The 16,215-nt window shown below is 43.0% G+C and overlaps 1 protein-coding gene and 1 long non-coding RNA gene across 31 annotated transcripts in view; one reads left to right on the top strand and one right to left on the bottom strand.

Moving 5' to 3' along the window:
* The window catches only part of KCNMA1 (potassium calcium-activated channel subfamily M alpha 1), a 775,685-nt gene that overhangs the window by 666,928 nt on the left and 92,542 nt on the right, over positions 1-16,215 (top strand). For 29 of the 30 annotated variants that reach the window (XM_032140900.2, XM_058436411.1, XM_032140879.2 and 26 more), the window contains one exon: positions 3,950-4,043. In XM_032140900.2, coding sequence (XP_031996791.1) covers positions 3,950-4,043 — 94 coding nt within the window. Of the gene's footprint in view, positions 1-3,949; positions 4,044-16,215 lie in introns of those variants that run through there. The other variant, XM_058436417.1, reaches the window with a different exon arrangement.
* Positions 1-16,215, bottom strand: part of LOC116460178 (uncharacterized) — a 96,736-nt gene that overhangs the window by 6,766 nt on the left and 73,755 nt on the right. The gene's annotated exons all lie outside the window — the stretch shown is intronic.

The raw sequence follows: 16,215 nt of genomic DNA, 5'->3' as shown, positions 1-16,215 counted from the left end.
GACTCACCTTTAAATCTTAAAGGGCATCATCCCCTTACATCTCACTGGGGAAACAGGGCAGAGGGAATGTGCCCCAGGCTAGAGCTGAGCATCAGGTCCATCCTATGCAGGCATTAGACTGAATTAGGGAAGGCTGGGAGTTGCAATCATTGCCCCATTTCACTCCAAGGACCATAAAGAGGCTTGGTAAACCCTGACATGGTGTTTGCAATCTGGCAAGGCTGATAAAGGAAGATACTTCTTTTTTTAAAAATCTAGTGAAATATGTAATCATTTTGAAGTAAGCCCAGAGTTCTGGCCAGTGTTTCTGGAAGACATTGCTTGCTTTTGCTTGAAAACAGAATGCTGATGAAAAGTCGAGTAAAATGTTGTTACAGATGTTCAACTCTGCATTAAGGCTGTTGGAATTACCACCACATCTTAAATCAATTCCCAGAACATTGTCTGGAGGTTATGTCATTGAAATAACGAATCCTCTTTAGTCAAGTGTAAGCAAACATGTTAAAACATCATTGTAACTTTAAATTAAACTCTAGCGCAAACCGGGGGATCTGAAGCCTCATTAGACTTGCCTGACATTTTTCTAGCACTGAGTCTTCCCAAACTGTAAAACTGTTAGATTCAGTGCCTATTAGACAAGGGAGCGCTGGGAAGTTACAACTGCACATTAAGTGTTATACTTAGGGATGTGCAAAAACAAGCCCTTGAATTTTATGAGTACTTGGAGACTGGATGGAGTTCAGCTCCTATAAAAATTCCACATTAGATTCCTGAACTTGTTTGTGTTCTAAAGAAGTCAGGTTTCTTTAAAGGATCATATCTTCATGTGGCTTCCGCAGCATGAAGGCAAGTGAAAATGCCAGAGACTGAGGTGTATTGTAATTAGCCAAAATGTAGGTTAAATAAGAGCTTGGAAATGTGCATCGTCATGAGGTAGTGGCCCCTTACTTCAACACATTTGTCTTTCATGAAAGTGAGTAAATTTAAGTCTCCTTTTTAATTCCATTTTTATTCCTCTCATGTAGTCACAGAAGCCATGAAATGAAAATTATATTTTATAGCTTAACTAAAAGTTTTCCTAGATCTGCTTTCTTTAAATATGCAGAAATTGATAGAATCCATATAAGGCTAATAATTAAATATGGTTTATATCCTACTTATGAGAAAGAAGTTATCACTGCTTCTCTTGAGGGACCTAAGCCATATGTAATGGTCTCCATTACACAGCGTTCATATATTTAAGCTGGAGACATTTTCCCCCATCTCTTCGGGGAACAGATCTGCATTTTCAGGCTGTGAGTGCAGGAGGAAACCTTTAAACACAAGTTTCATTTAGGAGAACAAATCCCAGTTTAAATGCAGTATGATTATGATGGATGACCTTTCTGAGTTGCAATGAAAATAAATAGTTTCTTTGCGTAGAAGAGGCACAACTTTACTACCAGAATGAGGTGTCTCTCTGGAGCTGGCTAACAGGTATTAACTTGCAACTCTCCCATCTGAAGATCAGTGTAGCAACAAGGTGTAAAGATAATGGCCACTTAACCAAAGAGGATTATTTGTTATAGGCCCAATGCAAAAAGGGAAGCCAATGCTAAGCAAAATAATCCCACAGGCATGCTAGGGAGGATGACTGCTGTTCAGGTCTTAACTCATCTAGATTCATTGTGTAACTGGACACAACCATGGTAACATCTGGTGACCTTGAAAAACGCTAGCCGTGGTAGACGAGGTTAGATAAAAGACCTTTGGATGTGGGATTATAACCTTAAGAAGACTAACTGAATTATAACCTTAAACAGAACTTGCACCCCGACTAGAGTGACTCACGTGCACGCACACAAACACACACATGTTATTTGCTCCAGCATGCTACACAACCAGTCTAGGTCACCCTGAACGCAATACACCAATTGCAAGTGGCCCATATTAAAAGATGACCTTGTCTTATAGGTCTAGTCTGTGCAAGACTTTCTACTTCATTCTAAGATGGGGAAAGTGCGAAAGCATACCTACACACACACACACACACACACACACACACACACACACACCCTCGCTGCCTTTCTACCACATTATTGCCTCGGATGCTTAGTCCCCTATCCTGTGAAAGGAAGATGAATTCAGGTCAAGCTCAGGGTGCCTGTTTGCTTGCCGAGAGATGCATATCAACTCTAAGTGATTTTTTCAATACCATTTATGTGGCTTGTATTTATTTCCTTTAATCTTTTAAGTGCTGTTTAGTCTCTGTGTGATTTGCTTTGGATACTCATTTCTGATAAGACGCGATATCATCCCAGCCACATAGTCTCTGCCTGGAGCTCTAAATGACTGATACGGTCTCAGCCTGAGCTTGGGCCCTGGTGGGTGTCAGCGGAAGCAGGTGATACAGGGGGTCAGCTGTGGGTGTTTGCAGGTGCTTTCTTGCCTTCATTTCTTCTGGTCTCACTCTCACCTTACACCACAGTCATTCCCTTTTTCTGCGTCAGCCAGGGTTTAGACCAGCCCAAACTGACAGCAGAATAGGAGAGTGTAAAATGTGTAATACTTTGAAGCAGGTTTGGAGGGTAGTTGGATTATTAAAATAGCTTTGGAGCCATGTATCATAACCTACTAAATTTATTTAGCATTTTCAGGAAAGTACCATATAATGCATGCTCTAATATGGGTCTTCCTGGATAATACCAAGTAGCTGACATGGCACTTTCTCCCCCATCTAAGACTCCTACACCATTAACATATATCAAGTCTCTTTTGATGTCATCACTGCTAATATTTCTCTTCTTAGCTTTAAGGTAACTGCTGTGCATTCTGAGTTTCAGGGTGGTTTCCTCCTAGTCTGTGTTGCAGTCAACTATAAGAATCCGAAGATCCTATTTTTCCTTCTTGACATTACAGCTTTAGCCTGAATTGTGGGGGTGGGGAGAGGAGGACTAGAATTTTGCCGCTGATGCCCTCGGGTGACAGGCTGGGTTTGCATCTGCTAATTATCAAGCAGTTCTCTTAAAAAGAAGCATGATGCAGGCTAATACATCTGCAAAGCTTATTAGTGGGTGTCTTTGGGCAAGAGCAGTAGAGTGTGCTGTGGTGTTTCTAAGTGAAGCTTCACATTGCTTAGCAATCTGTGTGGTTTAGACATTTGGAAAACAGCTTTTGGTTTCCAATCCCCTGTGCTGCCCTCCATCCCTGCCCCGCTGCCGCATCATCAGAGATTTCATTCAATGGCAACCTCCTCCTTCATTCCGGGGCTCTCCTCCAACCTCACCAGCCCCGGTGCTCCTGTCTTCATGGGTTAAAAAAGGACCCCATTGGCACAGCCCCACAAGCCCTCCCTCCTGGCAGTTGGAGGGATAAGAGCTGAGTTGGGCTGGGGATTCTTGAGCCAGTATGCACCAATGTGCCCTGATCTGATTGAAACATTGGCTGTCAAGGCCTTGAATCCTTGCCTCTTTTCAACGCTCTTTCTCTGGTATGCAGGGATTAGGAACCAACTAAGTTGGTTCATCTGGAGAAGCAGCAGGCTGGCAGTTATGCTGACATTTCAAATACAACTTTATTTCTGATTTTGGTTACAACAAAACGCACTCGATTACTGGGCAAAGCAAAGTAACCAAAATTAACTCTAAGAATAATGATAAGTTTTTTTTTTTGGTAAACAGATAAATCATGATCTCTTTTTTTTTTTTTCTCATGGCAGGGTGTTTACAAACTGTTTTAGTCTGTTTAAAGTACACGTCCAAAGGCTGGAGTGTAAAGAGGTGATGCCTTCACCTTCTCTAAGCCAGCCTCTTTGACTAACACATTTGGTCTTTGTCATTGGGTCCTAAAAGACAGCCATGAATTCCTAGTGAGTGACTGAGCCTTGAGTGTGTGTCCTTTGATATTTTGCCTGTATTGCACAGTCTGCCCTCAAACTGTTCATAATCTCATGAGCTGCCTGTATTTCCAGTTGAAGATGAGCAGCCGTCAACGCTATCACCAAAAAAAAAGCAACGGAATGGAGGCATGCGGAACTCACCCAACACCTCGCCTAAGCTGATGAGGTAAGGAGAGGGGCTGGTTGCCCACGGTTTCCCTCTTAGCCCTTCTCTTCCTCCCCTCGCCCCCTCCTCACCCTGCCAGGCCCAGAGTCTCCCCTCCCCAGCAAGCCCTGGGTGGGGGAGGGGAGCGAGATCGTTAGATGGCTTCTTAAAGGCTGGAGTATTTATTCTGTCAGCTTGTCAGCAGTTAATGATAGAGCTGAGAAAATTCTGTCATGAAAAACAGTTTGAAAAGCTGTTTGAAAAATACATAGGCTTTAAAGTCTTAGCTGTCACCATGTCCTGTCTGTGTGTAGTTCCTAAACAGCAGTGGCACTAATGACGGCGGTAACCAATCAGAGGAACTCATGTGGTTAGTTTGCCTGCGGCAGTCTCTTTCTGCTGGAGTCCCTCCGAGGACTGTTTTCTGTACTTAAGGCCATATGTGAGATGTATCATCACAATCAAAAATGAACCTGAAGATTACCTTCCTTTTATCCTGTCGATTGAAATCAAATTTCTGTTAATTGATTTTGACTGATAAAAAAAAGTCTAATAATCTGTTGACTTGCCAAAGCAAAGTTCAAAAGTAATCCAGTTCTGCTCAGGCTAAAAGCAATATTAATTATGAAATACAGCGTGCATGTACATGTTCGCTTCCTTCCTTCCTTCCTTCCTTCCTTCCCTCCCTCCCTCCCTCCCTTTTTCCCTTCTTCCCCCCTCCCTCCCTCCCTTCCTCCTTCTCTCTCTTTCTCCCTCACTTCTTTCTTGACTATGGCTTCCTCTGGTAAATAGCAAGTGAAGTCAAATTTCAACAGCGTTCTGCAGTTTCTTCTTCTTGGCCTATCAGTCTTTTATCTCCCCTTTTTGTCTTCAATTCATCTGCCAATCCCAGCATTTTTTTCCTCCGACATCCTGACTCTCTACCACCCAAATGAAACAGGAGTGATTTCAGATTTGCACTGCTCACCCTACGTGGTTGCTGCTCTGGAAATGCCTGCCATCTCGACATTACTTTTGTCTTTTCATGGCCACTGGCTTTGATTTTTGAAATACAATAGTGGTGATTTCCACTCCCCATCTTCAATAACATTTGCATGTCCCTGGCCCTCCACGTCTACTTTTCCGGAAAATAGGCAAGGGCAGTCTTTCTTCATGTGGTTGAGGACACAGGGTTTCCGTGGAAGACCCACCCCGCCCAACTCCTTTTCCATATCACCATCTATTCCTGTTAAATGTTTCCTTAAAAGTTCTCTGCCTTCCCGTTCACCCAGCCTTCCTTGGGTTTGGCTGATTTACATGCTTGTTTACAGTTTATGAGGAGGAATAAAATGTGCCAACTGCCAAGCTTTTCGTTTTTATGATGCCAGTTGTCATGCTAGCATTCATTTCCTATTTACTCACCTTTAGATAATCGCCTTATCTAATTCTAATAGTTATTCCCATTTAAAGTAGAGAAAAGCCCAGCCACTTTCCTGTGCCTAAATTTAGAGAAGCAAATAAATAAATAAAGAGAAGTCTGAAAAATCTGAAACCTTTGGAGCCAAATTCCCTGTCCCTGTTTGCTATGTAAAGTATGGCTCATTTCTTTGATCTTGAGTAATAATAATTCTGAGGAGTTATACTGTTTTCATATGCTTCAAAGCTGTGTCAAAGTTTTGCTGCTTAAGGGTACTTCTTTATTCTGTTGGCTCTTGGGTACCAAGATGACAGGTCTTCTGTATGAGGTGGAGGCTTTTTTAAGTCGTAGCCTTCAGCAAAACATCAAATTACCAAATCCAGGGTAACATACTTCTACACAAATGCCTTTCCTGTAGATATATTATACCATATATATTAAATACTTTAGTGTTACATGCTACATTTTATGTGCAATAGAAAATGATGGTTTGAGGTAGCCTTGGGGGGACTTTTTTTCCACAAGCAGAAAATGCTAGTGTATATCGTATCAAGTATGGTTTTTACAGGACTTTCTGCCCGAAGGCCTTTGTAAATAAGTAATGATCAACAGATTGGCTGTGGGTTTTTGAAAAGCATGCCTATGTCAGTTTGCATGATGGGGGAGAATTTTCAAAGTGGATCTTGCTTTCATTCGTTGCCGGAGAGGGGCTGAGGGAGGCGGTCATCCTGGGCTGGAGCTGTCTGCTTCATGGTACATCAGAATTGCTAAACGTGGGTCAGGTGGTGAGTGGAAACTTGCCAAGCTACAGAAACCGGGCTTCTCATGTTGGTTGCCTTTGGGCTGCTGCAAAGTCCTCAGTTCCTGTCACTGGGATGTCTTATCCTACCAGCCCACCATGGTCTCCCTTCTCAGCCTAGGTGGAATGGGCCATCCCATGACAAGTGAGAAAGTCTTAGACACTCCTCCCTTACCATGTCTTTCTATGTCCCAGGTGCTCCACATTCTCCATCTGACCTGGGAGCAAAGATGGGCCCCTGCTGAGCCCTCTCTCCATTTCCCTTGACTTCCAGTTTACGGAAAGACCCCAGGGCCCTTTGTTTTACATTTGAGTATCTGGCACTGGCAATGAAGTCATGGGTCCATTTTTGCTAAACCCCTTTTGTTGATTGGCAGAACACAAGGGCTCCCCCAGCTCCCCGTGGCTTTTCCAGTTGCCCCTGCCTCTTCAAACACCTCCTTTCTACTCTCCAGTAAATGGGACTTTCAGGTCCTATTCCTCATGACCTGAAAAATCCATAAAGGAAGCTAATGACTTATTTGAAGTGGATTTTGCGACATCAGTTTGTGGCTTGCAGTTTGAGCAGAATCAATCATTCTGAATGCGGGCAGGTTTTAGTGGCCTATGGGCAGTGGTAGGAATAGCTCCAAGAGGAACTGGAGAGCCCAGAATGGGCTAGGATGGGCTTTAATTTACCACTGTGGCGTCTGCAAATAAAACAGACTCCTGCGTGAAGGCTCCTTCCAAATCATCTGCCAGCAGGAGATGCAATGGGGACTGTGCACTAATGGTCTTTTCCTCCCCTTTGTTCTTGTATCAGGCTTACCCTAGTGTTTAAGTGTCACTTAACTCTGCACGATCATTAGGTGAACAGCCTTGTTTTGTATGTCTGGATCCTGAGGTAGTATGTTTTTGAGTCACCTCAACAGAAAACAACCCTCACGTCCAGATAGAGCTGAATGGCGAGTGTCTGGGCCCCAGGCCGAGGACACACTTGTAATGATGGATAAATTTGGCTCCACACCTGCCGAGGAGGTGTGAACCATGGAGGCTTCCAAGTCCCCGGCTCCCTCTGCCTGTTATTTCCCTTCCTTGCCGGTCTCTTAATGTGGAATTATTGAAGGAGCCTCACCTAGTTTTCCTCTAAAATCATCAAGCACACGTTGTCCAATTCTCCCTACTTATGGGGTGGTGCCTTGTAAGGATAGCTACATCTTTCCTCATTTGTAAAGTCCTAGTGGGGCACAAATTTTGTCTCTAAATAGCTAAGTCAAGAGTTCTTAATTTGGGGGCCTTACCAACCCTATGAACCTTCAATGAAATCTCTCTAGGAAGTTTTTCTAGGAAAAAATAAAAAGTACACTGGATCCCCTTTTGACCACAGTTGAAGTAGATTAATGGATTCCTGAAATCTCCATTCAGGATCCCTGGTTACAATCACATTCAGTTTATTCCAGAGCCACCTCCACAAAGTTGCATGTACAAATGCTTTTTTGTTGATGAGATTTCTCCAATGGGCAGGTGGTATGGAGTAAACACCTGGGTTCTCACATTGAATCCTCACGTGGAATCCAAAAAGTCTGTGCACTTCGGCTGCCTGCTTTTAATCTTTTTCTCAGATTAACTCCCATCCAGCAAATATTCAGCGAGAGCCTACTATGTGCAAGTTGTCCTGGAAGTTCTTTAAGGGATCTAAAGTCTAGCATCCAAATGACTTTAGATCCCTTAAAGAACTTCCACACAGTCTAATGGATTAGACTAGATCCCTGCCTTCAAAATGCTCATAGTTTAACAGAGGAGAAGACAAGCACATAAAAGCACTGAAGTGGGTAAGAACAAGTTGGAGGTTCCACTAGCATGGGCTGTGAGAACAGAAAGAGCTGTCATTACTTCTGGTTTGGGAGGCTGAGCCTGGTTTAGGAGGAGGTCTTATTGAACCTAGTTCCATACCATGAGGAGAATGCTCAACTAATAATATTACCTGTCTAGGTTTACCAGATGCCAGGCATCATTCTGACACTGGATGCCTGTGACTCACTGAGTCCTAACTACACCTCTATGAGTAGATATTACTCTTGCCCCCATTTTACAGGTGAGTATGTTGAGGCACAGAGATGTAAAGTCTGGTAAATCTAGGTAAGTTTTCCCTAATTAGGATGATGGAGGACATAGGGACAGTGCTCAGACCACAGTAAATGCCTGGGTGTGGCTATAGCCAGGGGTCTTTGGAGTGGCCTAGATGGAGTGGAGAATGTAAGAGTATCCTGGCACCCAGTCATGAAGGCTTTGCTTGTCATAGGCACTGGGGAACCCCTGAACATTTTTGAGGAGGCGGTAACCTAACTTGTGTTTTGGGAGAATCACTGGTGGCAGCAGAGAGAAGGGTTGGGAGTCCTCCATCAGGAGATTTCTGAGACACATACTACATAAGCACAGTGGTGTGAAATAGAAGGCCCACTCAACCCCAGCCTCTGCCAAGGCCATTTGGGTGCTAAGCCATTCAGGGTTTGCTGTAGAATAATAGACCAGGACTGGGATACATAGTTTTCCCAAGGACACACATAATTCTTGACATCAGTCCTGAGACCTAGAGTTTTCCTCTAAAATCATCCTAGTTTTCCTCTAAAATCATCAAGCACCCGTTGCCCAATTCTCCCTACTTAGTGGGGTGGTGCCTTGTAAGGATAGCTACATCTTTCCTCATTTGTAAAGTCCTGGGGGACACAGACTTTGTCTCTAAATAGCTAGGTCAAGAGTTCTTAATCTGGGGGCCTTACTAACCCTACGAACTTTCAATGAAAACTTCAGTGAAAGTCAGGATTTATGTAGGATGTATCAGGTGGACAGTTTACACAGATAGCACCCAGCCGGGCTGGCAAGGATAGTTGACAACACCCAGAACAGAGAAATTGAACATTTTGAGGAGAGTTTCATGTCAGGAGACCCAGAAAATATTAGACATTAGTTTCCTGAATGGGAGGCAAAATATGATTTGAGGAAAACAGATTATCCTCTTGGGCATCTCCTGGTCATTAAGTGAAATAAACTCATCTACTTGTTAAGTCTCATCACCTCTCTTTTGACTCAAACCTTTCATGGGGTCATTTTGTTAGGACTTCCCACATCACAGCCTGCTAGCATGGAAGATTTTAGTTATAGAAAATGGCAAAAAGCCTGAGCCAAGTCACCCTCACAATTCCTTCCACTGGGTAAAAGAAAGAAGGAAGGCAGGGACAGCTTAGCTAAGTAAATTCACCTCTTAATGCACAAACTGATAGCATATGACAGGCGTCCCCCAGGACTGGAGAAGAAATAAATAGTTGGTGTCATGGTACTGAGGCTTGGGTGGACCACACAGGTCCCTGGACAAGTTCATGCTCAGCAGATGGTCATGACCTTGCCTTCTTGTGTCAAGAGCATCTTGTACAACCTCCTCTAGGACTGATGAACATGTTGGTTCTCCCAGGCTGTCTCCCAAACATAAAGGCAACAATTTCCTTCTTCTGAGAATGCTGGCTGCCTAACACGAGATGACATCTTAGGTGGCAGCAGGGAAAATAATGCAAGTAGATAGATGCAGAGAAATTGAAAAGGACCCTAGTTCTGCCAGGGTGGCTAGAGCCTGACCTGAGAGTTTTGTCAGTGGGGCTCCAGGGATGGCCATCAAGTGGGAGATGGGGAGAGAGTGCTGAGCAGTGGTGTCTCGGGGTGATGATCGTTATCAGGAGAGTGGAAGCCCTGTTGAAGGATGAGTTAAGGCAGGAGCCAGGATTTGCTCTGCAAATCCTCAAGAAGTATCAGGAAATAGTAATCACCCAGGAGCCAAGGCACCCAAGAATGAGGCAGATCCAGTTGGAACCACTTATGGTGCTGAACACCCAACTATGAGCCCTTTTGAAGAGACCACCTAAGACCTAATCCAGCCTTCTGTGTCTGACACAGGCTGAGACACACCTGTGTGGTCTGATATTCTTGAACATTGTGCTCAAGGTCTTAGCGACTAGATACCATGTTGTTAAAGAAGGGTAGAACACTGAATTGTAAGTATTGCACTTTGCGAGGACTAGTATTTAATTTGCTTGTTTAAATTTATTTGCTGATTAGCTCATGGGAAGAGAAGTCAGCAAGAGAGAGTCATTAGTGCAGCATCTAGTCAGTAAATCCCCATCAAGAATCAAGTGTTGACACAATGCCTCGAGTTCCACAGAGTCACAGAGAATCAGAGTAGGCACCCAGAATATGAGGCGCCTCCTTCAGTTTTGCACCCTAGGCACCTCCCTTGCCTAGCTGTAGTCCTGGCTTTGCTGAATAGAACTACAGCCTCATAATCTGTGTGTTGTTGACAATTGTTAACTTGGGTAGGATTTACTCAAGCCATATAGATTCTCCATCTGGACAAAACTTTATAGTGGTGGTTCTTATACTTTAGCAGGTGTCAGAATCACCTGGAGGGCTTTGTTAAAATATAGCTTGCTGGGCCACTGCCCTACACAGTCTAATTCAGCAGATCTGGTCTGGGGATTGGAAATTTGCATTTCTGTCAAACTTCCAGGTGATGCTGATGCGGCTGATCTGGGCCACAGTTTGAGAACCACTCTTTTGAAGAATCAGAACAGTGAGAGGAGCTTGAAGTGATAGGGGCCCATCTCTAAGAAGTGTTCAGACTTTGCACTGGAGAACCAAATAGTTGCTTAATTAAGAACATCTGTCTGACCACTGTTGACATCATGAGTCCTCCCTGCTGATTAGTTACAGCAGCTGGCTCCAGGCGAACTTCAGGCAGCCTTGACTGGTTAGAGACATAATTTCGGGTTGTCCTTCACATCACAATGCCCTTTTTATAGCAAATGCTCTGTGTCCTAATTCATACACAGTCCCTGTAAATGAAAATGATGCAAGAACCCTGATTGTTCAAAAACAAATTGCTGCAAGATATCAAAGGTAAATGGGTTCTCACTGCACATGTTTTGGATCTCCATGAAAGGTTGCTGAGTCTCTGTTGACTGCCTGAAGAGTGCTTGGGGACTAGAGATGATTCATCAGTACCTTTTGTTAGTTTGATTGCATCCTCTGCTGGATTCTGGAAATACATGGAAGAGCAAAATAGATCCCTGCCCCTAAATAGTTCACCATCTAATGGATAAAACAGACATGGAAATTATTGTCACCGAAGGAGCATCTCTAGAAGTTCCTAGGAAGGGAAAGTAACTTCAGTCTCTCTGGCTGTTCAGGATGATGGCTTTTTGAGGAACACTTGAGCCAAACTCTGAAGCCTGAGAAATGTCTTGTTAGCCCCGTCACGGTGCCTTACATAATAGATGCTCAATAAAGTCAGTATTTGCAGCTCAGATAAAAGGTCTGTGGGGAGATGAGAAATTCACCTCCTTTTAATCAAGCCACTCATCTCCCAGGGAGACCACTGTAGGATGTGCTTAATTTGGATGGGATGCTCATAATGACAGAAAAGGCCTTATCGTGTGATAAGACACGAGGCCTTGAAAATCAAGCAGAGAAAAGAATGCAATTTTCTAGCCATTTTGTAACTTTCCTTTTTCATAACATTTGTGTGTGTCTGGCTGGTTATTTGTACTTTAATGTAAATTTCTGAAGTCCAGCGTTGAACCCAGTGCCACAGAAGGAACTGGGATTTGCTGTCTTTGCCTGTAAGGGAAATTGTGCACTTTAAAATATGATATCAGCTTCCTCAGAGCAGGCTTGCTAGAAAAGGGATTTGTGGTTTTGCTTTAGGTTGTTGTCTTCAAGGCGAGCTTTTTCTGTTTCTGTTGTAGCAGGGCATTTAGTTCACTTCCTGAGATTAATTGATGCCAAGTGGCATTTCTTGCTCTGCAAATCCTCAAAACAAAGATCTTTTGCAGACACACCTCAGAGATATTACAGGCTCAGTTCCAGACCACCACAACAAAGTGAATATCGCAATAAAGCAAGTAACACACATTTTTTTTGTTTTCTAGTGCATATAAAAGTTAGGTTTACACTCTTCTGTAGTCTATTAAGTATGTACATACCTTCATTAAAATAATTTACTCCTAAAAAATGCTAGTAATCATCTGAGTCATCAGTGAGTTTTAATCTTCTTTCTGGGAGAGGATCTTGCCTCAGTGTTGATGGCTGCTGTCTGATCAGGGAGGTGGTAGCTGAAGATTGTGGTGGCTGCGACAATTTCTTAAAATAAGACAACAATGAAGATTGCTGCATCGACTGACTCTTCCTTTGACAAAAGATTTCTCTGTAGCATGTGATGCTGTTGGATAGCATTTTACCCAGAGTAGAACTTCTTTCAAAATTGGAGTCAATCCTTTCATACTCTGCCGCTGCTTCATCAACTAAGTTTATGTACTGTTCTAAATCCTTTGTTGTCATTTCAACAGTGCTCACAGAATCTTCACCAGGAGTAGCTTCCATCTCAAGAGACCACTTTCTTTGCTAACCCATAAGAAGCAGCTCCTCATATGTTCAAGTTTGATCATGAGTTTGCAGCAATTCAGTCACATGTTCAGGCTCCACTTCTAATTCTATTTCTCTTACTTTTTCCACCACATCTGCTGTTACTTCCTCCACTGAAGTCTTAAAGCCCTCAAAGTCATCCATGAGGGTTGGAATTCACTTCTTCCAAACTCCTGTTGATATTTTGACCTCCTCCCATGAATCACTAATATTCTTATTAGCATCTAGAGTGGCGATTCTTTTTCAGAAGGTTTTCAATTTGTTTTGCCCAGATTCATCGAAGGAATCACTATGGCAGTGATAGCTTATTAAATATATTTCTTAAGGAATAAGTCTTGAAAATCAAAATTACCCCTTGATCCATGGGCTACAGAATGGTTGTTGTTCTAGCAGGTATGGAAATAACATTCATGTTATACATCTCCATCAGAGCTCTGGAATAATTGGGTGCATTATCAGTGAGCAGTAACATCTTGAAAGAAATCTTTTTCTCTGAGCAGTAGGTCCCAACAGCAGGATTAAAATATTCAGTATATCATGCTGTAAACAGATGTACATGCCTGACTTCAAAGCTTCAAAGGACAGGCTGATTCTTGTTGGAACTAATGCAGCTGGTGACTTTAAGTTGAAGTCAAAGCTCATTTACCATTCTGAAAATCCCATAGGCCTTAAGAATTATGTGAAATCTACTCTGCCTGTGCTCTAGCAATGGAAAAATAAACCTTCAATTTGTAAAACAAAAAAGCCATAATATCTGCAAAGTGCAATACAGCAAAGTTGAATAAAATGAGGTATGCCTATGTTCTTTTTTTTTTTTTTTTTTTTAGACACAGTCTGGCTGCATTGCTGGGCTGGAGTGCAATAGTGTGATCTCGGCTCACTGGCAGCCTCAACCTCCTGGGTTCAAGCGATTCTCATGCCTCAGCCTCCTGAGTACCTGGGACTGCAGGCGTGCACCATCTACCTGGCTAATTTTTATATTTTTTGTAGAGATGGGGTTTTACCATGTTGCCTAGACCTGTCTCAAACTCCTGAGCTCAGGTGATCTGCCCACCTCAGCCCTCCAAAGTGCTGAAATTACAGGCATGAGCCACCGTACTTGGCCATGCCTGTATTCCTTATTAGACTTTAGGCACACTGAATTTCTAGCTGTGGATATTGGAGGGTGAACTGAGATGCAAGGGTTATGGGGTGAATTTCTACTAATCACTCACATAAGTGGTGCATTTTGTAAATGCCTGCGATGCTGGTTTCCCTTTCTTGGCTGCTTAGAGCACTGCAACTTGGGGTGTTTTGATGGAGAATGAACAAGATATGGCTGCCTCCTTAAAGTGGAAGGGTATGAGGTGGGCACCCAGCAGCACTGGCCTTCAGCCAAGTAGACCTTTTTGTTAAGGCTTTGCCTCTCCTCTCACTGGCTGTGCCACCTGAGCATGTTACTTATCTATTCTGTTTCCCATGTATACACAGAACTCGATAATAACAGAAATTACCTACAGGTGTTCTTGTGAGTAGCAAATCATAAAATGTAGGTAAAAGTTTTAGTGCATCAACATTTGGAAGGGTTGGACTCATGGCAGCTATTCATCATAGTAACAACAATGGTAATAGTACTAGTAGCAGCAATAGTAGTAGTAACAGTAGTAGCAGTAGTAGAAATAATAGCAGTAGCTCTATATCTTTATTATTGAACTGCTCTCCCTTTCCTGCCTCCTTTCACCATAATCAGAGCTAGTAATACATGAGTGGGTCCTAAGCAAAGTATAAAGGATGATAATCATAAGACTAGTTAACACTTCTTGAGGACATGCTCTAGGTCAGATGCTATATTCAGGGCATAAAATATCTTTACTCATGTAATCCTCAAATGGAATCCATTGAATAATGCTAATGATTAACATTCCCATTTTACAGATGAAGAAACTAAGGCAATGTACAACTTAGCAAGTAATAGGTGAGCCAAGCCTTGAAGACAGACATTTTGGCTCTGGAGCCAGGGCGCTTAACCACTATGGTATACTGTCACTAAGGAAATAGGTGGTTTCCTGCCCTTAGTGGTATCAACCCCTGAACACTCCATTTGGAGATGGACTCTATAAGTCAGACTGCTCAAATTAGCTGGCTAGTGTTCAGGCTTCCTCTTTGCTTTAAGCTGGGCCGTCATTGGCATTGATCCTCAAATGCATGTCTAAGTTAAAGACAGAGAGAAGTTACCACTCTGGCAGAGCAGATCTAACATGCCTGTATGTTGGTGGTGGGGTAGAGAAGGTGGTTGGAGAGGGGAGGGATGTTGGCCCAAAACCTTTAGAGGAGACACTGGGTATTACATATGTATGTCTATGTATTCCTGAAATAATGGCAGGATGCTTCCCCCACCCCACTTAAATGGACAAGAAAAACTTAAGATTCAAGAACGGCAGCCGGGGGCCTTCAGCTGAGGGATATCTGATATATTGTGCCTGTTTTTCTTCAAGGTGGACTATTGTGTTAATTTTCTAGGAATGCTGTAATCAAGTATCACAGACCCAATGTCTTAAACAACAGAGCTTCTCAGAGTTCTGGTGGCTAGAAGTCTGAGATGAAAGTCTGGGAGGGTTGGTTCCTCCCAAGGGTACTGAGGGAAGGATCTGTTCCAGGCCTCTCTTCTTGGCTTGCAGATCTCTGTCTTTTCCCTCTGTCTTCACATGATCTTCCCTCCTGTGGAAAAGCTGGCCCAAATTTCCTCTTCTTTTAAGGACACCAGTCCTGTTGGATCAGAACTTACCCCAATGACCCAATTTTAACTTAATTACTTCTTTAAAGACCATATTTCAAAATACAGTCACATTCTGAGGTACTGGGGATTAAGACTTCCCATAAAAATTTGGGGGGAGAACACAGTTCAGCCTACAAAAATGAAACAGCAGATATACCTCACATCATAGAGTTTCTATTACCCTAAAATAGGGCATGTACATTGGCTAAGTCGCAAGTGACAAGTGAGCCTTGAATTAATTATGGTGCCTTTTAGGGAAATCGAAAATTACTTTGTGAGTGGAAGACTTAGGTAATGTCATTATGATGTGAAAGACAATATCTAATCCTGGTCATTGATTTCAACTAACTGGTCTTTGAGAAGTTGTGGGAGAGGCTTTGGAAGTGGGTCTCTATCACCTTGCAAACTGGAGATGTTGGGATCCCTTGTTCAGGGAGATTTCTCATGACCCTCCTTTCCATACAACAAACTGCCCAATTCCTCTGGGGCTCCCTGGATCACAGCAGTGTTGATTGGTGTGCTCAATGGCAAATGCTTGGACTTTCTTCTAGTAATAGAAGCTTTAGAAACTTTGAGTTAGTCTCTGTGGACAACTGACTGTCCACTCTCCACCTGTTCCAGAGATCTCTCTGCAGCATAAGCCAGCCTAAGGCACTTGAAATTACTACAAGAACAGCCATGGTAAAGAAATTTATACTGTCTGGCCAGAAACAGTTACAGACTCTGTTGTTGCTGGAACGAATTGTGTTCCCAGCCTACTCCCAGACTGTGAAATCCGATGAGTGCGTAACAGTGC

This window comes from Hylobates moloch, unplaced genomic scaffold (assembly GCF_009828535.3).
Source record: "Hylobates moloch isolate HMO894 unplaced genomic scaffold, HMol_V3 SCAFFOLD_3, whole genome shotgun sequence".
NCBI classification, from domain to species: domain Eukaryota; kingdom Metazoa; phylum Chordata; class Mammalia; order Primates; family Hylobatidae; genus Hylobates; species Hylobates moloch.
The sequence above is the reverse complement of the archived record's forward strand: the minus strand, read 5'-3'. Positions and strand labels throughout refer to the sequence as shown.